General features: G+C 39.2%; 1 protein-coding gene across 1 annotated transcript; it reads left to right on the forward strand.

Annotated features, from left to right (window-relative positions):
• The first annotated feature begins 702 nt into the window (after positions 1 to 702).
• LOC139450369 (uncharacterized) lies at positions 703 to 22,848 on the forward strand. Its single transcript, XM_071232050.1, has 6 exons — positions 703 to 729; positions 5,101 to 5,134; positions 5,815 to 7,050; positions 13,573 to 13,761; positions 21,573 to 21,776; positions 22,718 to 22,848. The coding sequence occupies exons 1-6, from the start codon at positions 703 to 705 to the stop codon at positions 22,846 to 22,848; spliced, it is 1,821 nt and encodes a 606-aa protein (XP_071088151.1).
• The last annotated feature ends 461 nt before the right edge of the window (positions 22,849 to 23,309 follow it).

Genomic DNA, 23,309 nt, shown 5'->3' on the forward strand with positions numbered 1-23,309 from the left:
GAAAGAAATGTCGGAGATGTTTATGAAAACCGACACAGACAATAACGATATATGAACTAATTTCTAAAGGAACGATGAACGATTTGTTTTCATTTTGAGAAAAGCAAACCACGTTGCCTTTGCTACTTTGGTTTTAGAACCATTGGAACTAGCAAAAGACAAGTGGAGTTTGAAAAGGAGTATAACACTTTCGGCGCATGCGTAAATTAATTCACTTACTACGCATGCGCACCATTGATCGAAAAGGGCGACAACGCTACAATCCGACAATGCGACATTATCAAATGTCGCGTTGTCGCGCATTTTAACGCCTTTTTTACACAATTTTGATGGGGCGACAATGCGACAACGCGACATATTTCGACCTTGAAAATTGCCGCGTTGTCGCATTGTCGCGCTTTGGTAAAATAAAAAAAGATTACTTAAAGCGCGACAGTGCAACAACGCGACAATGCGACAAATGGCCAAAATGTCGCGTCGTCGCATTGTCGTCATGTTGCAATGTCGTGCTTTGGCTAATTTTGACACTTTTTGCTTGTTTTAGGAAGGGCGACAATGCGACAACACGTCAATGCCCCTTGTAGTATTCCATACAATCCTACATTTCGTGAGCAACATCGATTGTGGATCTTTGGTTCATTCTGTGACAAAGCTTAAAGCGCCGTGTGGCTATTTGATTATCAGAGGATGTCGTGTCTCGCAATGACGGAGGACATGCTGGTGTTCACAGTAAGTATGTTTTAAAACTTGTAATTCAAGCAGAAATCTCGGCCATGGGAGACCCTGTCTCGTCATACATATTTATTTCACGTGTTGAGATTCCTGCACTATTAGTACGAAAAGATAAGAAAATATTGGAATATAGGAAATATTGAACATTCATTGGCACAATTTACACATGATACAATGATCACATTGGACAGTCCCGGATAAAACACTCAACTCGGGTTTAAATTGACTGAACATTTTGCTTGTTTTTTTTCTGGATTAAACAATAATGCAGAGAAATCATGATTTATATGGATTTGGATAAAAAAGTCCTTATAAAGCTTGTAAAGAATGGACATTCATGTGGGCTTGAACTGTGGAGATGAAATGATTCAACTTTAGCATCATTAGGAAATGAAAAGATAAATAGAGAAATTAACCAAGGGCCTAGAATAGTTCGAACCCTTATGGGGAGAAATGTTATAAAGGAAACAAAGAAACACATACAGGAATTATCATGATTTTGACACCTAGCTATGGAGGCTGTAGTGTTCCAAATAGTAAACACATTATTGCTCAAAAATAAAACTTGGCCCGATCATATGTCAATGTTTATGTCAAAGTTAATAAAATATGGCTAGCAGATTCACAATACATGGCTTAAAATATTGTACCTAATATGTCAAAGACATCTTCATATGGTATTTACTGCGTGGTCGTATTACTTGGAAAAACATTGTGACACAACTAACTCGGCAGAAAGTAAAACTGCTCTGTCCTCAGGGGCACATTACAGGTGTAGACTACATTGACGACCTTCTTAATGATACAGTCATGTATGTACCATTTGCTCAATATTCCAGAAAAAGAAATAATATAAAATGTAATTCTATTGAATTTGAAAATATTTTAACATCCACTGCTAGATGGTGTAAGAAAACGGAGACTAACTTTTCCATGCGTAGTGAATGAATATCCCAAGCTCGCATTTAACATAATGAACAATATTGAAGTAAGATGGTTTATCAATCTTATTTGAATATAGTATTTGTTACAAGTTATGGCCGAGACGAATGGGGGAAATAGGTAAGGAATAGGAAGAAAATGATTGAGTTACTGCCTTAAAATTCCATTTGCCGCACGGTTTTGAATATATTGAATATATCGATTTATCTCAAAATGAAGAAAGAAGTTAGATGAGGTTGCACTGTCTGACATTTGAGTTTGGTGGATAGCGTTAAAAGCTATCATGTCACCACAATCCATTAGTCATATTCTTTAACGGAAACATACAGTTGGAGAGAACTCGCGGATTGCCAATTGTGCAAATTACTTTCAGAAAATGAACATACTTTATCAAATAGATTCTTATGTCATGGGATGAAAGAGTTTCGGCTTTTTGTGTTCATCATTCATCAATCATTCTGGTAAATATTGCTCTCTTGGGGTTTGCTAAAGTATCCATGACTTTAACTTCTTTATTCATCATTCGACTCCAACTTTAGCTGTAGCATTCTTTCCCTGGAAGGCATTTGAGCCGGAAACGCTCGAAAATACTCCAACATTGGAAGGAAGCATCTTAAAATTGTTACAATCCCGCGACTGTACGTAACAGTGACACATAATTTTGCTCAATAAACCCATGACGTATGAGGTCGTCTCACATTAGGATATATTTTATGAAGGCATGTGCAACGTCACATATGAATGTGCAAACAAACAATGAGAGTGCTTTGCGAAATGGAATGGCGTCTATGGTCTGTGTTTGTTTGTTGTTCAACGCCGCACTCTGCAATATTCCATCTATATGACGGCGGTCTGGAAATAGTCGAGTTTGGACCATACACTCCAGTGATTGACATCATGAGCATCGATCCACGCAATTGGGATACGATAACATGCATCAGCCAAGTCAACTAGCCTGTCCACCCGATCCCGTTAGTCGCCTCTTACGACAAGCATAGTCGCCTTTCTACTTCTAATATTCATTTTTTCTTCATTTTCTTCCTCTTCTTTATTGAATAACTTAATCATTAAAAGCGTGTGTCTGTTTTATCCCACTTTGGGTTTAACAGTAATTGCTGTTGTTACAAGTAGCTGAAACAAGGTATGACAAACGCGCTCATCTCAACAAATATTCAATGACTCACCAAAAATATTTCCGTCGAATACTAGTAAGATATGTATCCAAATTAAATCAATAATTTGCCAGTGACACGCTATAAATGTAGAAATATGTATTTTAATGTAAATGTTTGTGTCTCTTTGCATATATTGCTTTGTTGTGGAGTTAAGGGAATGAAGCTGTTTGTCCAACCTGCTTTGTATGTGTTGTTGGCGTGTTCATGTCTATGCCATAAAAGACGAGTGGCCGTTGTTTATCGTTCTGCTGGGAGAATGAACCACGAGGAGCGCAACATATTTCTTATATGAGATATGAACAATATGTACTGGTAGATTTTTAGTAAATTTATGGTACCTAATAAAGTCGATATATTTAATAATTCAATATCATAGATACAAATATGAAATTTTGGAGCTCGATAGTCACACGTTGTCCTCACAAAGGCATTGAAAAGTGTTCATTGTCATGACACATAAGGTCACAAGGTTGCGCTGAACTCAGTATCTCGTTTGACCGCCCCGGGCAGCAATCACGGCTCTGCATCTCCTCGGCACTGACTGGATAAGTGTACGAAATTCTGCACCATTCTGCTGGTAACTCGTTGCCAAGTTGTTGGAGTGTCTGCGGCTTGTTCTGACGTTGACGTACACGTCCATAGAGTTCATCCCAGAGGTGTTCGATTGGGTTGAGATCTGGAGATCTCGACAGCCAGGGCAAGACGCTGATGTTGGCATTATGGGTGGTAGCTCTTGATCGGCCGGCTCTTAGACGGTTGCAATGGAATTGAACTGTGTGTATCGGTCACAAAGGCGGCAAATGGTGCTGTGGTGGACGTTGAAGTGGCGTGTAACAGAAGACTGCGATTCCCCTCTTTGGATACGTCCTTTGGCGATGTTCCGATAGGCAGCGCTGAGTCTCGGCATTTTCGAACTTTCGAAAAATGATGACAATTAAATGACAACTTTTGGCTTTTGCTTGCCTTTTTATGGCCACTACCACGAGTAACGAATGCCATAACTTGCACGTGCATTTTGCTTTACTATTTTTGACCCACCGTTTGTCGAATATCATGCCACCAACATTTTCCAATAACACATATCCAATTTATATACGGGATTTTTTGTGTAGTCAGGTTCAAGGAACTACATACTACCAGTGCGTTTCTTTTTTTGAAGAGTGTAATGATGACTCCTTGAATACAATCCGACCTCGGCAATGTCGAACGATTCCATTTTATGATCAGGGTGTTAAGTTGAGTTTTTCTCAGATATTCTCACAACTTCCATGTCGATTATTTGTACCTTTTCTCCCCAAACCGATTGTCATATGCATTTATATGCGTTGCCCAGTTACATCTAAGGGAAAAACTCACCAGACACTTCCCTCTCAAAAATAACGTCGTTCAATTTACGACGTCGTCATATTGCGAGCGCTTGTTCTAATCTCCAGAAATGACGTCACGATAGAACAATACTTTATCATGAAATAAACCATGTTCGTTCTTAATTGTTCTTTGTGATTTATGGTGTAGCTGTGTTATATTATAAATACACAAGTAAGTATTGAAGCACAGAATTCAATAAATCCACACTACCTGGATCTGGAGTGCCCTTCCCCAAGACTGCCACCTCGTACTCCAATGTGTTGATGATCTACTGAACAGCATTGTATCGATAATCGCTACGTACATCAATAGAGCGTCCACTGTACAATAATCCATGTGCCTTCGTGTCTTATATTTGTTAAAGTCTTTGACTATATATGTCAAAGCTTGTACTTCTGTGAGCCTATAGAAATGAATTCAAGAGGACATGAAGTGACACAATAGGCCTACGCACGCGTTAGAAACAAAAAACTCACAAGACATTTTTACATTTAGTTTAGGAGGCCACGGGGCAGATGCACTGGTGGCGTAAGAATGTCAGTTAAACTCGAACACTCAACCCCCACCAACCCAATTCGAATTAAAAAATAAAAATGAAAAATGAAAAAGAAAATGCTTGCTACAATTCCTATTGATGTTGCAAAATCGACATATCAATCAAAGTTGATTGAAAATCAGTAAGGATCCTAAACAACACTTATAACAGTTCTTATATGATTGAAATGGTGCCGATGTGACGTTGCATTTTAACTCACTCACTCTCTCTATAATAACCTATAAGAACTATTATAACACTCAGTGTTTGGATATTGTTTTATCAAATGAGAAACTTTAATAATAAATTACGATTTTCCTATAATGTATGTATTTATTTTGTTCACAGGTCCTTGGTGTGTCCCTGTTGGTCACCTGTGTCGGTAAGATATTTCCCTTCAAAACATGTTTCCAATAATGGATTTTCCTCTCCGATCGGTGAGCTAAAACGGCTGATGCTAAACTGATTGTCGAGTATATCTTACTGACATCTCGATAAGTATGCAAAGTCGCTGTCCCCGATGACCAGTTTATTACTGACAGAGAACGGGAGTCAACCGGTGTTCATGTGGGTTCCGATATCTTTTGTCGGTTCTTTCCGCGTCTGCGACGAAATGGAGTTATTTTATATGAGTAGCGTGAGCAGTGCCACGTGATTGGCAGCATCCTGGCAGGGCCGTCTCCATGGTCTAGTGGTAGAGCGTCCGCCCGGAGAGCGGAAGGTCCGGGGTTCGATCCGGCCGCGACATACCAAAAAGACGTTAAAAGATGGTACTTGTTGTTACCCTGTCTGGCGCTCGGCATTAAGGGACTAAAACAAGGACTGGTCGGCATAGTGTGTCTGCGTGAGGTATTCATGTTAAACTGCGGCATGGTATCTCAGTGAGCTAGCACATCAGTTCGGACTAGTACAAGCAGCCACACAGATACACACACACACACATGCATGTACGACGCTGTATCAGTGCCATAATCCTGGACGCGACGTTAAACCTTATTTCACCTCACCTCACCCATGTTGGCAGATTGGAACAACATTAACTCCCACAACTTCTTCTTTCAGGCTGTGCTGATTACACGGGTACAGAATTTGCTGTGATGTTCGCTGAAAAGGACGAATCCCATGACATTACTATTTCAGAAATACTCTTGACAGTCAGTGGACCTACAAGCACTTTTGTCACAATTTCAGTACCCGGACATAACTATGAGAGCTCACATACAATTGGTCATACTAAACAGTTGAATGTAACCCTACCTGAACACATTAAACACTGGAACAGTCTGATTATTGAACCTAATGGCATCAGAATCTCTGCCAATGACGCGGTGGCCGTCAGATGCATTAATAAATACACTGCTGTATCTCAAGGATACCTGGCCATACCTAAGCACGCTGCATCTACTAACTACCTAGCTGTGTCCTACGACCCTGCTGGAAGAAATGCTTCATACATCCTGATAACAGCCTACAATAATGCCACCACTGTCAATGTGATCTTCAAAGTTCCAAGCCCAGGTAAATGTGTGAACATGGATGCTGAAGTTTCTACAGGCTACTCATTGACCTTCACCCTCAACAGCCTTGACGTATGGGGGGTGAGGTGCGACCAGGATTTGACCGGTACCTCGATTACAAGTTCCGCACCAGTCGCAGTTGTTTCTGGTCTGGCCAGTTTGTTCTCTGTGTTGCCGTTTCTGGAGACGATGCTTCTACCGGTGGACCTCTATGGAAGCAATTATGTGTTGACCACTCACACAGCAGGCGCAATGTACAGAGTCGTTGCAGCGTCCAATGACACATTGGTATCACTCGCGAGCAATATGAAGATGCTGCTAGGTGCTGGGGACTTTGTAGACATACCAAAAAGTAACGCCTTGTCGTGCATGACGACGAATAAGCCAGTACAAGTCATTATGTTAGGAGTGGCGTCATTATTTGGTTCTCATACGCTTGTTTCATCCCTGGCTGTTCCTATGATGATGCCAATACCACAAGTTGAACGTTTCCTGACTTCTTATCAGCTATACGTTGAAAGCCCTTCAAACATGACAACGGAACATTATATTACCTTGGTGGCTCCCAGCGATCACATCGACGTCCTTGCAGCTTCGATACAGTACCTTATGATAATGGTTAACGAAACCAGCCAGTGCTGTAACATGTCTCAAGTCATAGGCACGGTTGTAGATGGGACAACGGTAAATGTGTCGAGCAGTGTCCCGTTTATTATCATCTACAATGGCCTTGAACTTCAATCTGGAGCTCTTCATGGCTACATCGGCGGAGCAAGTTTAGGTAAGAGGGTCCCGTGTGTTCTTTGGGGGATTGACACTGTGTGGAGATTTTAGAGTTTTGCCTATTTGGATTTGAAGGATTAGCCACAAACGTGATAGTCAGTTCGAAAATCGCAAATAAAGATCGTGAATTCTGACAGCAATATTTCAGTAAGTGCAAAGGTCACCGGTTGTGACGTCATAGGCAGGGGTGGTCTGCTGATGATCTTTCGTTACAAAACAATTACGGTCAATTTTGAGTGAGTTAGTGAGTGAGTGAGTTTGGTTACACGCCGCTTTTAACAGTATTCCAGTTATATCGCGGCGTGTCAGCTTAATGTGGGAGGAAAGCCCCAAGTGATGCAGGTCTTAGACGTTTACCACTTCGGTGAAACCCACGAGCACGGGTATGGTGCTGACAAACCTAGAAACATACTTGGGGCGAACCGGGATTCGAACCCACAATCATAGGTTTCTGGCGTGTCCAAGGGACGCAACTCTGCACAGTGAATCGCGGCGCCTTGGACGACTTGGCCACTTGTGCCCCCCCCCCCCCCGTCAATTTTGAAATATTTCGCCTGTCACATACAGAGTAAACACAAATCACTACATAAATTATCAGTAATCACCACTCATGACATTACAAGGTGATTTCCACGATATTATTGGCGTATTTTTTAATCCGTTTGACCTTGCATGCTCCCGTGACCCGGAAACGGTAGAAGATGAATCAACACGCCAAATGCAAGTTTCTCGGTATCTTTTTTTTGAACTTTTGTTGATATATAAGGATCACCATTCAATGAATCTTGAATATAAAGGGATATGATTCATGTATCTGCGTTGTACACGCTGATGATTTTGTTTTCATTGTATTAAATGTGTCCCAGGCAATACGTCTATAGATATCGTTGATCGGCAGTGATCACCCTCAACAACATGGGCGCGAAAATAGGCGTGACAAAACGTGTTTCAAAACAGCATTCATGCGATGCCGAATATGATAGGATATACGCAAGTGCGTGATGTATACTGAACAACAAAAGTTCCTGTGATATTGAATAAGATTCAATGCAAAGTTATGTTTTTTACCAAATCTAAAGAAATCAGTTTGCAACAGATAAAAAACTCCTGTAAGTGTTCAAATGGGTTAATTTGCCATACTGACTTCAGGAATGGAATCCAGTTGTCTGGTTGATTTTTGGTTACGCGTGACCTGCCACTCCTAGGATGGTCTCTGACTGCATTCGTCTGCTGCCAACGTTGCATAAACACCAAATGGTCTGTGGACGTTAAATTGTCTTGCAACATCACGTTGACTCGATCCTGCTTCAAGCATACCAATGTCATTATTTAAGTTCAGGATTCCTTAACAAATAGAAACAGATAAGATTCTTATGTACAAACACATACACAACTGATGTGGCCATTAATCTTATGTATGAAGTGGTTTCTTAAAAGTTCTGAAATATAATTGTTTTATGAATATGATACAGGACCCGTGAAGATCCGGGGTAGAATAGGTTTTCAGCAACCCATGTAAAAGGCGACTATGCTTGACGTAAAAGGCGACTAACGGGATCGGGTGGTCAGGCTCGCTGACTTGGTTGATGCATGTCATCGATCCCAATTGCGTGGATCGATGCTCATGATATTAATCACTGGATTGTCTGGTCCAGACTCGATTATCTACAGACTGCCGTCATATAGCTGAAATATTGCTGAGTGCGGCGTAAAACAACAAACCAAACAACCAGCCAACAGAACATGAGAGTTTTGCTTGTTTATTCACAAGAACAAGCTTGACACTTAAGCTGTTGAGTTAACCATAAATTTATACGAGAAAGTTATCTTTTGAAAAAGGATATGGGCACATATACGTCCAGTGACAATTCTTGCAGTTTTGTTCTCTTGGAGAAAGATACATGGAAATATCCTACCTTAAGTATTTTTATAGGGTTCTCACCAATGAAATAATGTGTAAATCGTCTGGCAGGACTTTCCAGGTTTGTTGCAATATGCTCAGGTGTGCAACAGTGACGCTCACACATGTCCCCTAAAGAAACATGAACCATTGTGAAATGTGATCAACAGGTTTTTGTCTATCAGTCAATGTGATGTACAAACATTCAAAATAAATGCAGATTATCACAAGATTTGGATCTGACATCCTTGATCATTTGATGGCTTTCTGAATACCCAGTCAGTATAGATCCTTATCGTGTTCTATGTGTCTCAGCCTTCTGGGTGGAGTGAAATGAAATGTTCCTGTATACATGATTACCCTTGTCAGATTAATGTTATCCTGTCAGCCACACCCCCTGACTTTATGTCACCTTATGTGGTTTATTTTCGCATACATGTACTGCTGCAAACCTGTTTTCCCCTTGTATGCAATCACAGTATCAAACTTCATCAGCTGGTGTGTCACAAGTTCCTCAGTTGGTGTGTATAAAAATACCCTTGCCATCATTAAAGAAGAATTGCAATAAAAAACACATTTGTCTTCCCTTGAATAATCTTAGGCTTAGTGCTTGAAATTTTTAGTGTCATAAATTATGGTTTTTTTTAATTTTCATTAGGATTTTTCTTAGATAGACCGACGTAAAACTATCTGACAAGTTAGATAGAATAATAACTTAAAAAGCCCTCATTTCTGAGGTGTCCATACTTTTTTCTGCTTTTAGGACAAAACATGAGCCGTCTACCTGAGTTGGTTTACGTAAACCAAACTTTACTTGTTTTAAAATGTGAAATGAATTCCACTGATGAGAAATATTTTTTTATCCCATCGTTCCAGGAAATCCATTTGAAATGGGCTTTTTGTACGTACCCAAACCGGTGTTTTTGTACCCAGAATAATTTTATATTGCAGTTTTGTAGTTTCAAAGATACAGATTACTTTTTGTATGAAAACGTAAATTTATTATCACTTTCTTGTCACAACACTACAATTAACTTACGGTTAACCAATTTACTTGCCTCTTCTTCAGTGACAAGAATTTATTACTATCACAATCAATCAATTTGTGTTGTGCGAATGTGGACTTACTTCACTCAAGGACCACGTACAATTAGGTAAGGCATATAATGAACTTGATGAAATGTTTTATCATAACGTTCAGCTCTTTGTTTGCAATGAAATAAATAAAAAATAAACATAATCATACAGATTCAGTTTAGTTTTCTTGGGTACAAAATCACCAAGTACTTTGGGTACAATTTTGTTTCGGGAACAAAATCATATAGGCCCTACATTCATCCAGTCGACGTGTACCTACTTTCATCCGTTGACGAAAAATAGTACATTATGTATTATATTTTGAATTTGAATTTACGAAGGTTGATCAAACGAAATCATTCGCAAAGTCTATAAAAAAAAGATGTTATTTACAAAGATTTAAACATCCGTGTCAATAATTCTATAAAAGTAAGTTAGATATAACAAAATTATTATAATAGTCTCACGGGATCACGTTGCATGTGGAATTGTTTGTTTACCGCCGTTGCCATGATCCTACAAGTTCCATCCAATCGATGATGTTACGATTGAGATTCTTTTGTTTATAACTGATTACACTGACATTTGCTAATTTTTAGAAATTAAGGAACTTGAGTGTTTTCCTTTCGCCAGCCCCAAAAAATATTATGATCGAATATGAAAATTGATAAAGTTATGAAGAAAATATCGGACTGCATGCCGCTCAACGGGAAGTGCACAAAATCAACAATGGCCGTTTCTGGTAGTTGTGTGCCGACAAATGGTCGATACTTTCATAACTCGCGATATTTTTTCATTTTGATGTAAATGAACTACCGAAAGTTTTGATATTTGACAAGCTGAGCATTTATGCATACCATACGTAACTTAAAATATACGCAAAGCCTACTCGCAAACAGTTATAGCGAGTTTCATTTTTGGGTGTTCTTCGACTATACGCCTGTCAACTGGGTTCGACAGTAGCATTGAGAGCTTTAATGTCATTGCTCATATTGACTGCTTTAATAGCTTAGCTCACATTGGTGCTTTAATGTCATTGTTCATAAGGCCTGCTATAATACCATTCCTCATATTGCGTATTTTAAAATCATTGTTCACATTGCCTGTTTAATGTCATTGTTTGTATCGTCTGTTTTAATGTCATTGTTCACATTGCCTGTTTTAATGTCATTGTTTGTATCGTCTGTTTTAATGTCATTGTTCATATTGCCTGCTTTAAGGTCATTACTCATATTATCTGCTTTAATATGATTATATATTAATCCTGCTTAAATGTTATTGATAAAATTGTCCGTTTTTATGCTTTTGCAAACACAGACTCTATCAATGTTTTTGCTCACACTGTCTGAAAATGGTATTGCTCAAACTGGCTGCCTGAAAGTCTACGAACTGGATTCTTGTGTTTATTTTGCCCAGTATCAACATGAGATCTGTTCCAAACCATCACAAGGATTTCTTATATTTCTACATTGAAATGAATAATGAGTCACGACGCAATCAAACTACCACATTACAAGCGCCCCCGTTGTGTGGCAGTGCGAACACATTGACGCTGTTTGGCATTTTACTCTCAGTTGAATTGTAACGTGGGATAAGCGAGACTGGTTACCCTCTGTCGTTGACGTAATACATGAAATTTGAACCGGGTCGATGTTTCTGAGGTGGACTTAACTCAATTTTGCTGAGTCAACTGTAAACGAAATGTTGTAAAATGCATTACAACTCCTCCCCGAGGAGGTTGTTAAACGAACATAATTCTTTACTTTATATGTACTTAGCTACTGTTTTACTTGTAAGCAACAGACTCATGTCTGCGTTTGTCCATAACTTTCTCAGTTTCGACAAAAACAGTAAATGCGCCGCCATGTTACTGGATTTCTGCTCCATCACTTGATTGTCTGGTACGCTACCGCGTATGACAGCAATACTGCTGTGCGGTCCTAGGCAACAAACGCACTCATTTGTATCCCAACTGTGAAATTGTTTAAGAGATGGATGCTACCGTTAGGGAAGGACACATTCACCCTTTTCGCTTGCACGTGTTGTCATCACTGATTTTCAGTGATTCATTCATATAATTTTCACCACTATTTTTTGACTTTTGAAGTTTCTCTGGTCGGATAATTGAGACTTGTTATTCCCTGTCCTTACTCCTAAGTATTTACTCCTAAGTATTGTAAATACTTCCACGTTTCAGTTAAATTGACACTCCTTATACATCTTTAGGGCGCGGGGGGGGGGGGGGGGGGGGGGGGGGGGGGGGCATATTTATTCTGTTCCTACTGCCAGAGGCGACTATGCTTGTCGTAAGAGGTGACTAACGGGATCGGGTGGTCAGGCTCACTGACTTGGTTGATGCATGTCCTTTAAATAGTCGTGGACGGATCAGTCAAAGTCTTAAACTAGCTTATTGTTTGTTTGTTTGTTGTTTAACGCCGCACTCAGCAATATTCCAGCTATATGACGGCGGTCTGTAAATAATCGTGTCTGTACCAGACAATCCAGTCATTGACATCATGAGCATCTATCCACGCAATTGGGATCGATGACATGTATCAACCAAGTCAGCCGGCCTGACCACCCGATCCCGTTAGTCGCCTTTTACGACAAGCATAGTCGCCTTTTACGGCAAGTATGCGTTGCTGAAGACCTATTCTACCCCGGATTCTTCACGGGTCGAAAGTCGTTTATTAACTGATCAGGTCACTACCATCCTTCGGGTCACATCATATGTTTTAAATATCATACTGACACGCGCCTGTACCTGATCACTTTATCTCTTATCAATGTCGTTCGACGTGAGGCAGCTCCGTGTTGTGTGTGGGACTCAGATATAAGGAGAGTGTCCAATATAGATCGAATCGTATCTAAAATAACGTCATCACGGATTTCAAAATTTGCTCAAAAGCGATTCTTGCTTAGGGTCCGATTCTTACATAGGTATTGTATGTGCAATATATATATATATCATGCGTGTTATCATTATTCCGACCGCCTCCGTGGTCTAGTTGTAGAGCGTCCGCCCGGAGAGCGGAAGGTCCGGGGTTCGATCCCCGGCCGTGTCATACCAAAAGGCATACCAGTCATTGACATCATGAGCATCGATCTACACAATATAACCTGACCACACGATCTCGTTTGTCGCCTCTTACGACTTGATAAGTCGGGTTGCTGAAGACCCATTCTTCACGTACCGACCGCCTCCGTGGTCTAGTGGTAGAGCATCCGCCCGGAGCGCGGAAGGTCCGGGGTTCGATCCCCGGCCGTGTCATACCAAAAGACGTTAAAAGATGGTACTTGTTGTTACCCTGTCTGGCGCTCAGCATTAAGGGGTCTAAAACAAGAACTGGTCGGTTCGGAGTCAGTATACTGTGTCTGAGGGGGGTATTCATGTTAAACTGCGGCATGGTATCTCAGTGAGCTAGCACTATAAATCGGCATCAGTCCGGACTAGTACAAGCAGACACAAACACACACACGTACATGCACGTCGCTATATAAGTGCAATAATCTTGGACCTCACCTCACTTATCATTATTCCAGATCCTGTGACCTGTCCTGTTGGTGAAGGTTACCAGTATTTGACTGACCCGAAATTGTGTGTCAAGGTCAACACCCCGGCATTGAACTGGTCAGAGGCCAGGGTGGCATGTTTGGCGAGCGGAGATCGCCTGGTCAAGTTGAACACTCAACAGAAGAGCGATGCTGTGATCAATATGGTGTCCAATCATGGTAACTGCTTTTACTTTTAGTTGTATTTTTATATTCAACGCACACAGTTAAGAGTAAATGTTAGTACCAAGCATTTTAAATCTTGGGTGGTCAGGTTCGCTGGCTTGGTTGATGCATGTCATCGTACACCCATTGCGTTGATCGATGCTCATGTCAATCACTGGAGTGTTTGGTCCAGACTCGATTATTTACAGACCGCCGTCATATAGTTGGAATATTGCTGATTGTGGCCGCAAAGAAACAAACATAACAAATAAACTTCTATAAAAGTAGCACACGTCAGTATTTTTCACAGCTGATGGAAAAGACGCTGTGAGCTGACTTTGAGAAGAATGGGCGATGCACTCCACCCTTCGCTTTGTTGTTCTAGCCATCGCATCCACGGATCAGTACATCTGGATAGGGCTGCGTCAGGTCAACAGTTCTAGTTCCGGCGTTTTGGTGTGGCGTTGGACGGACGGAGAAAGCATGCACTATGAGAGATGGGCCGCTGGCCAACCGGATGACAGCGGTCTTTGTGGCCAACTCCTATACACGGTTGGTTACAGATGGGACGACTACAGGTGCACCAGCAGAAATCCGCACGTTTGCGAAAAGGTTCTTCATAATCCACAGCCCACAAGTGTTAACAACACGTGTATTCGTAAGTGTGTTCTTCGATCTAAAGAATGGAGTGAGAGATTGAGTATGGTTTTACGATGCGTACAGAAATATTCCAGCAATATCACAGCGGGGTTCATCAGCAATGGTCAACGAATGGGTAAACTTGATGTCAATATCTGATCAACATTCAAATTACTATGTGAGTGAGTGAGTTAAGATTTCAAGTCACATCGGCAATATTTCAGCCATATCGTGACTTGAACAAGTTATAGCATATATAAAAAAACTGTCGTTAAAGGACAGTACAACAACTAGCAATATATCACAGATTATAACTTTAAAACTAGTTTTAGATCAATAAAATGATTGAATTATGACAGACGGCACATTATAAAAACTAAAGTTACTTCCGGTTTGGCAATGGCGGCGTGAGGACGCAATCGGCGGGGGCTCTAATCAAAGTCCGACATTATCCAAAACATCATGGCCTCTAAGGGCAAATCAAAGAAGGGATCACCAAAAACTAAGAGTGAAGAATCTGTTGGGGGCACTATTGGCCAGTATTTACAGTCAGCAATTCCGGAGGGCCAAGAAACTGTTTCGATGCCAGATTCCGCTCCATCATCGCACACACCACGTGTAGATAACGAATGGAAGGATTTCATTCGAAGTGAGCTGAAACTCGTTACGGATAAAATATGCTGTAGAATTGATACCGTCACGGCGGAATTATCTGAATTATCTAAAAGAGTTGATGGTGTGGAGTCGGCGACAGATTTTCAGTCAAAACGCATTGATGACTTCGCAAAACAAATCGACTCGACGGAAGTTAGTATGAAAGACCAAATTAACATGCTGAAAAAGAAACTTTTAGAAGCAGAAATGTACTCGAGAAAATCTAATCTTCTTGTCTACGGAGTGCCAAATACAATCACTACACTAGATTCGCATTGTCGGGGGATATTCAAAGACAAACTAGACTTGGATGAACAGACTGTAGAAAACATGATGTTTGTGAACATACATCGTCTACCGAGATTCCACGAAAGTGACAAACCAAATCCAATCATTATCAAGTTTGTTCTTATGCAGGATAGGGAAGCTATTATGAAGGCTACTTTCGCCAGAGGAAAACGCCTATCAGAAGCTGGCCTTTCGATCAGAACAGATCTACCGTTAGACTTGAAGAAACTGCGAGGAAGATTACTTCAAAAATCAGCGATCATTCGTAAAAACTACCATCTACAGACTCGTGTTCGCGAGAAGGGGACGGATGTTATTCTTTACTACAGAAAAGATATCGGGTCAGATTGGAAAACTCTAGGGGAAGATCAGGATCCTGTTCTCATATGAACGTTAACACAACATGCCTGCCTAATGAATATTAATCTATTTGACTTTTTGGATTCTAAGAATATTCAGTGATTGCGAAAATGGTGAAATGTGTTATTTTTTTTTTACCTACATTCCACTCGTTCAAAAGATTCTTCTACATCTATTTTCACATAGTATGGATGGTTCGTTTGGATTATGCCTTGTGTTTTATTCAAGGACAATCGGGGAATTCTTATATTACTGGGTAAGTGAGCCAATAATGCCTTTATTGTAACTACTTCATGATCTACCCATGTTTATCGACAGACCGCGAGAAACTTTAGCAATATCATATCACGTGGCGCATCATGTGCTTCAAAATGGCGGACATCTGTATATTTCCTCGTGTTTACATGTTAGGACTCGGTTTCCAAGACCTGACGATTAATTGCATCTCTGTAAGATGTTTAAGTTCTGCCAAAGGATATGTGGATATATTGAATCTACCCATGTTTATCGACAGACCGCGAGAAACTTTTGCAATATCATATCACGTGACACGTCACGTGGCGCGTCATGTGCTTCAAAATGGCGGACATCTGTCTATTTCCTCGTGTTTACATGTTAGGACTCGGATTCCATGACCTGACGACTAATTGCATCTCTTTAAGATGTTAACATTCTGCCAAAGGATATGTGGATATATTCAATACACTTCATCACAGAGACTAAATGTCGAAGAATCCACTGATCACCTGATGATTCTTCTTTATTTTTCATTGATTGGAAACTGTTGACACCAGGCGAGTTTGTCGAATATGGGTTTTTTGTTTCCTGTGATGAAGATTTTATCACCCTCTTCATGCACACTAAGCACATGTTTAAAGATTGAAACAGAGCCCCCAGAATGTGAGGGGAATTTGCCTACCTGAAGTATACAACTGTGTGCAAGGCTAATTGCAAAGAATTTTTAACCCTTTTTCTGTGTGTTATTTTTATGTTGTTTGTGTGTGTCAGAAATTTTAGTGAAATACTCTCACTGGTCCTGATGATATGGAAATTACTGTTTCCCTTCAATAATGGCTAGTATTGGTTTTAGCTGCTGTTCTGTTAATTGTAGAGGACTACAGGATACTGAGAAAAGAAAAGATGTCTTAAATTTTTTACGATCAAAATTATATTCACTGTATCTTTTACAAGATACGCATTTTTCCAAAGAGCAAGAACCCATTATAAGAGCACAATGGGGTTATGACTGTATTTTTAACTCTAAAAATAGTCAATCTAGAGGAGTGGCAATTTTATTCAATAGAAATGTGGATTATAAAATACATAATTCTCATACTGATGACAATGGGAATTTGCTTATTTTAGATATTACAATTTGTGATAGACGTTTAACACTAGTGAATATGTATGGGCCAAATACAGATTCTCCTGATTTCTTTGAGCATGTTAAAGTCATGGCTAAGAATATTGGTAATGGGGACTATATTTTCTCAGCTGACTGGAACCTAATCTTAAATAGCACTATTGATGTAGATAATTATGTTAACATCAATAATCCTAAAGCTAGAGAAAAGGTTTTAGAACTTATTGGAGACTTAAATTTAGTAGATGTCTGGCGAGATTTCAACCCTGACTGTAAGAAGTTTACTTGGCGCAAAAAGTCTCCACTAAAGCAAGCAAGATTGGATTATTTTTTGATCTCTGAAACTTTATACCCTTTTATAACAAATGCTATGATTAAACCAGGATATAGAACTGATCACTCTATTATTGATATTGATATTTCATTCAAAGATATAAAAAAACGTTCTACTTATTGGAAATTTAATACATCGTTACTGACGGACAAAAACTATGTGAAGGAAGTCAAAGAAACTATTTTGAAAATAAAAACTCAATATGCTTTGGACTATCAAGGTGATATTGTTGATATAGAAAACCACTTACTCCAATTTAACATTAATGATCAATTATTTTTTTAAACATTATTAATGGAATTGAGAGGTAAAACAATTTCCTATTCAACTTTCAAGAAAAAGGAAAGAATTGAAAAAGAAAAGAATTTATTAGATGAAATTGAATCTATTGAGAACTCGCCCACTATTACCTATGAATTGTTAGAGGAAAAAAGAAATGAGTTAGAAGATATTAGGAAACATAAAATGGCGGGTATAGCGATTAGATCTAGAACTAAATGGATAATGGAAGGTGAAAAAATAAGTAGTTATTTTTGTAATTTGGAAAAAAGGAATTTTGTAAGCAAATCAATGACTAATCTGGAACTAAAAAATGGCTCTACTATTACGGATAGTACTGAAATAATTACGGAAGCTGCAAACTTTTATGAAAATTTATATAGTAGCAGAGAAGATTGCATACATGATGTTGATCTAGACTCTATTCTTGACAAAAATACTTTACCAATTTTAGACAAATCGGCTAATAAAGATCTGGAGAATATGATTACTTTAGAAGAATTAGCTATAGCATTAAAAAACATGCCAAATAAAAAAAGCCCAGGTTCAGATGGATTTCCTTCAGAATTCTACAAGTTCTTTTGGAAAGATATAGGACAATTTTTATTGAGATCTCTAAATTATGGCTTAAAGACAGGAGAATTGTCAGTTACTCAAAAACAGGGGGTCGTCGTTTGTATCCCAAAGGGTGACAAGCCAAAACGTTTTTAAACGAATTGGAGACCTATTTCATTACTTAATGTTTCTTATAAATTAGCCTCATCATGTATTACAAATAGAATTAAAGCAAAACTTCCATTTATTATTAATGAAGACCAAACTGGCTTTATGTCTGGCCGTTATATTGGGGATAACATTCGTTTGATATATGATATGTTATCGTATACTGAAAAGAAAAAAATACCTGGCTTACTTCTTTTGATTGACTTTGAAAAAGCCTTTGATTCTATTGCTTGGTCTTTCATTGACAAATGTTTGAAATTTTGGGGTTTTGGAGATAATTTAAGAAAATATATTTCTTCTTTTTATGTTAATATTAAGAGTGCTATGTCTATAAATGGTAACATGTCCTCTTGGTTTGATATTCAGAGAGGTTGCAGACAGGGTGACCCATTGTCTCCTTATATATTTAATTTATGTGCAGAAATATTGTCGAATTTGATTCGCTCTAATGCTAATATCAAAGGTATTTTTATTGAAGACAAAGAATTTTTGATGTGTCAATATGCTGATGATACTGAATTACTTTTAGATGGTAGTCAGTCCTCTTTTGAAGCTACTATTGAAACACTTAATTATTTTGCAAATATTTCTGGTCTGAAAATTAATTATGATAAATCTCAGGCAATTTGGTTTGGTTCCAAAAGAGGTTGTAAAGATAAGTACATGGAGAATTGTCCAATAAGCTGGAACCCAGAGGTATTTAGAATTTTAGGTATTAAATTTTCAGTTGATTTGAAAAAAATGTCAGACTTAAATTTTAAAGATAAGTTGTATGAATTAAAAGTAATAATTCAGAAATGGATGAAAAGAGTTATTACACCAATTGGCAGAATTGTAGTTATAAAATCTCTACTTGTATCGAAGCTTACCTATTTGTTGTTATCATTGCCGGATCCCTCCCAAGAATTTCTTAAAACATTAAATGACATGCTCTTTAAGTTTTTGTGGAACGGAAAGACTGATAAAGTTAAAAGACTAAAAGTCTGTCAACCTGTTGAACAGGGAGGGTTAGGTATGATTAATATATTTTTGTACACAAAATCTATTAAGATTACTTGGATAAGGCGGTTATTATGTGGAGATACCAAAAAGTGGAAAGACATCCACAAGGCTGCATTTCCTTTTGTTAATGAAATCGAAGAGTTTGGATCTCGTTTTATAGAAAAGAAACTGTGTTTGTTTTATAATTTATTTTGGAAAAACTGTTATGAAGCTTTTGTAGATTTTGATAAGAAGATTGTACCAGATACTTTCAGCAGTTTTTTAGCTGAACCTTTTCTTTTCAATCGCAACATCAAAGTTAATAAATTACCAATATTCTTGAAAGATTGGGTTGATAAAGGTATCACACAAATAGCAGACATTGTAAATCATAATCATGAATTCATATCTTTTGAAGAATTCAAGGATATGTACAAGATAAAATCAAATTTCTTGGCTTTTTATGGTATTGTTTGTGGTATTAAGAGATATTTGACCAGTTTGAATTTGACTAAACTCCCTACTGACTCTGTAGAAGAACATCGCTGTGCTATTAAAAAGATCTTCTCTCAAAGGACAGGTTCTAAATATATTTATAATATTCTTGTATTTGTTGATATGAAAACAAGAGGCCAGGAAAAGTGGGAGTTACAGTTTGGAAAATTGAATTGGAATATTATTTGTATTAAGCCTTCTAAAGCAACGCAAGAGGTGAAATTGCGTTGGTTCAGTATCGAATCATACATAGAATACTTGCAACTAATTCTTTGTTGTTTAAAATGAATATTTCTGATACCACTCTTTGTTCTTTTTGCAAATGTTATGATGAAACTATTGTACACATCTTTTGGGAATGTGAACTTGTACAAGTATTTTGGAAAACCTTCTCAGATTGGATAAATAAATGTAGCCATATACATCATATGAAATTAAGTGCTGAACTTGTTTTATTTGGTGTTAAAGAAAAAATTGTTACTGACAAAGTTTTTGATCTTCTTATTTTAATAGCTAAATCTTTTATATATTTTTGCAGATTCAAAAAAACAAATCTTTGCTTCGCAATATTTCAAAAAGATGTTAGTCTGAGATACAAAATTGAGAAGAATATAGCCTTTACAAATGGTAATGTAGCTACATTTTATAAATCATGGATCTTTTATCACATATTGTTTGAAGAAGCAGAACAGCAATAACATATGTTTCTCTTTCTCACATTTGTTTCTTGCCAGGATCAGTGTTTGAATAATATTTTGAATGCTTGACTGCGTGTATGTTTTGTTATATTTCTTAAAAATCACCTTGGCACCATTTCCAATACTTGTATTTAATTTCCCCAAATGTATACATACATTGTCTTTAGAACGTGAGGTGACCATTGCCCTGGATGGCCATCCTCCTCATGTAACGGGGAAAAGGTGAAATAAAATGTTTAAAATAAAAAAAACAACTAAAGTTAGGCCAATTAACCAGGGACGATGGAGACTTACAGTACCTTTGCTACCTGCATGGACACCGGCAGGATTTACATCATCCCTTCAAATATATAACCAAGGAAGAATTACTTTTGGAAATCTCAATACATTGTGCTATAACTTGCTCAGTCTGACATTCCCAATATGTTTAGATATTGATTTCCCGACCCTGTCAACAACGCGGCAGAAAATGCTTAGGCGGTTTGATTTGTTTTTTGTTTAACGCCTCACTCAGCAATATTCCAGCTATATGACGGCGGTCTGTAAAATAATCGAGTCTGGACCAGACAATACAGTGATTGACATCATGAGCATCGATCCGCGCAATTAGGCGGTTTGTAAGAGATCGGGAGGTTTACTGTAGTGAGACAGGGAAACCAATTGACCTTCATCGTTGCTTTCTCCAGAATTGTATTCTCACGCATTTACTTCAGTATAATCGAGTCTGGACCAGACAATCCAGTGATTGACATCATAAGCATCGATCCACGCAATTGGGATACGGTGACATGCATCAACCAAGTCAGCGAGCCTGACCACCCGATCCCGTTAGTTACCTTTTACGACAAGCATAGTCGCCTTGTACGGCAAGCATGGGTTGCTGAAGACCTATTCTAACCCGGAATCTTCACGGGTCCTTTCTGCAGATGACTGAGACTGATTATTCTGGGAAAGTTTGAAGAGGTTGGTTTACAAAGAGCCCACTGTATACAGATGTGTTTGTATGTTTCAGATGACATAGTTGGTTGTTCAGCGACTTCCGGCTATACCTATGTAATGTATTTCAACACATCAATGTGCCTGAGACTGTCCGACACCCTCAAGACGTGGACTCAGGGACTCTCCGAATGTCAGAACTCTGGAGGGCACCTGGTCAAGGTCGACACGCAGGAAAAAAATACGTTACTATACACCTACCTAAAACTTGAAACCACAGGTCAGTGTATCCATAAACTGTCTCTTCACATTTACTGTGCAGAGTTGCGTCGCTTAAGCGTGCAGCTCAAGTTACGTCCAAGTCTCATACATGTAGGTCGTCAGCAACCCATGCTTGCCGTAAAAGGCGACTTTGCTTGTCGTAAGAGGAGACTAACGGGATCGGGTGGTCAGGTTCGCTGACTTGGTTGATGCATGTCATCGATCCCAATTGCGCGGATCGATGCTCATGATGTCAATGACTGGATTGTCTGGCCCAGACTCGATTATTTGCAGACCGCCGTCATATAGCTGGAATATTGCTGAGTGTGGCGATCCCTTGTTGCTGTCGATCTATAGCCCCATCTTTATATCGTGTCGTACCCCAATAATAAGATATTTGTAATGTTCTACAACTAGTTTTAAGTCAATCTGTGATATATTGCTAGTTATTATAGTGTTCTTCGTAGACAGATTTCATAAATATTGTATAACCTGTTCAAGTCACATTATGGCTGAAATTTGTGATTTGGCAGCTTTTCGTTAAACTAAACAGGCAGAAGGAAAAAAAGTATTCTGTCCCTCATCAAGGATTTATATGCTGATAACAGGCACGCCAACATCGGTGATTGAAAAATGTGCTTCATTAAGTCCTATACTGGCGAAAAAAGGAACTGCACTTCATATAAAGTGGTGTAAATGTTATGTTCTTGAAAATAACAACATTTGGTCATTCGTCTGATCAATGTTTCATCATAACAAATTAATTGAAGGTATTACCTATTAACAGGAGAAGATAACGCCCTAAAAGAAGGGTGGCGTCAATTAACAATGCCAATATTGGTTCTGGCCATAATTTGCGTTGACACTCGATGATTGAAAACAGCCTGAGGGATGTACTTCCAAATGTTAACCAAAGATTGGACCAGCTGAACGTAACCGGCTGGTGGCGTTCTATGGAAGAGAGCCATGGCATACCGACTGGTGCTGTTCTATGGGAGAGAGCCATGACAGACAGGCTGGAACCGGCTGATGCTGTTCTATGGGAGAGAGCCATCATACCGGCTGAATTGTTCTATGGGAGAGAGCCATGACAGACAGGCTGATACTGTTCTATGGGAGAGAGCCATGGTATACCGGCTGGTACTGTTCTATGGGAGAGAGCCATGGCATACCGGCTGATGCTGTTCTGTGGGAGAGAGCCATGGCATACCGGCTGAATTGTTCTATGGGAGAGAGCCATGACAGACAGGCTGATACTGTTCTATGGGAGAGAGCCATGGTATACCGGCTGGTACTGTTCTATGGGAGAGAGCCATGGCATACCGGCTGGTACTGTTCTATGGGAGAGAGCCATGGCATACCGGCTGATGCTGTCCTATGGGAGAGAGCCATGGCATACCGGCTGATGCTGTTCTATGGGAGAGAGCCATGGCATACCGGCTGGTACTGTTCTATGGGAGAGAGCCATGGCATACCGGCTGGTACTGTTCTATGGGAGAGAGCCATGGCATACCGGCTAATGCTGTTCTATGGGAGAGAGCCATGGCATACC

Source organism: Haliotis cracherodii, unplaced genomic scaffold (assembly GCF_022045235.1).
Source record: "Haliotis cracherodii isolate W230 unplaced genomic scaffold, xgHalCrac1.p SCAF_8, whole genome shotgun sequence".
Lineage (NCBI taxonomy): Eukaryota > Metazoa > Mollusca > Gastropoda > Lepetellida > Haliotidae > Haliotis > Haliotis cracherodii.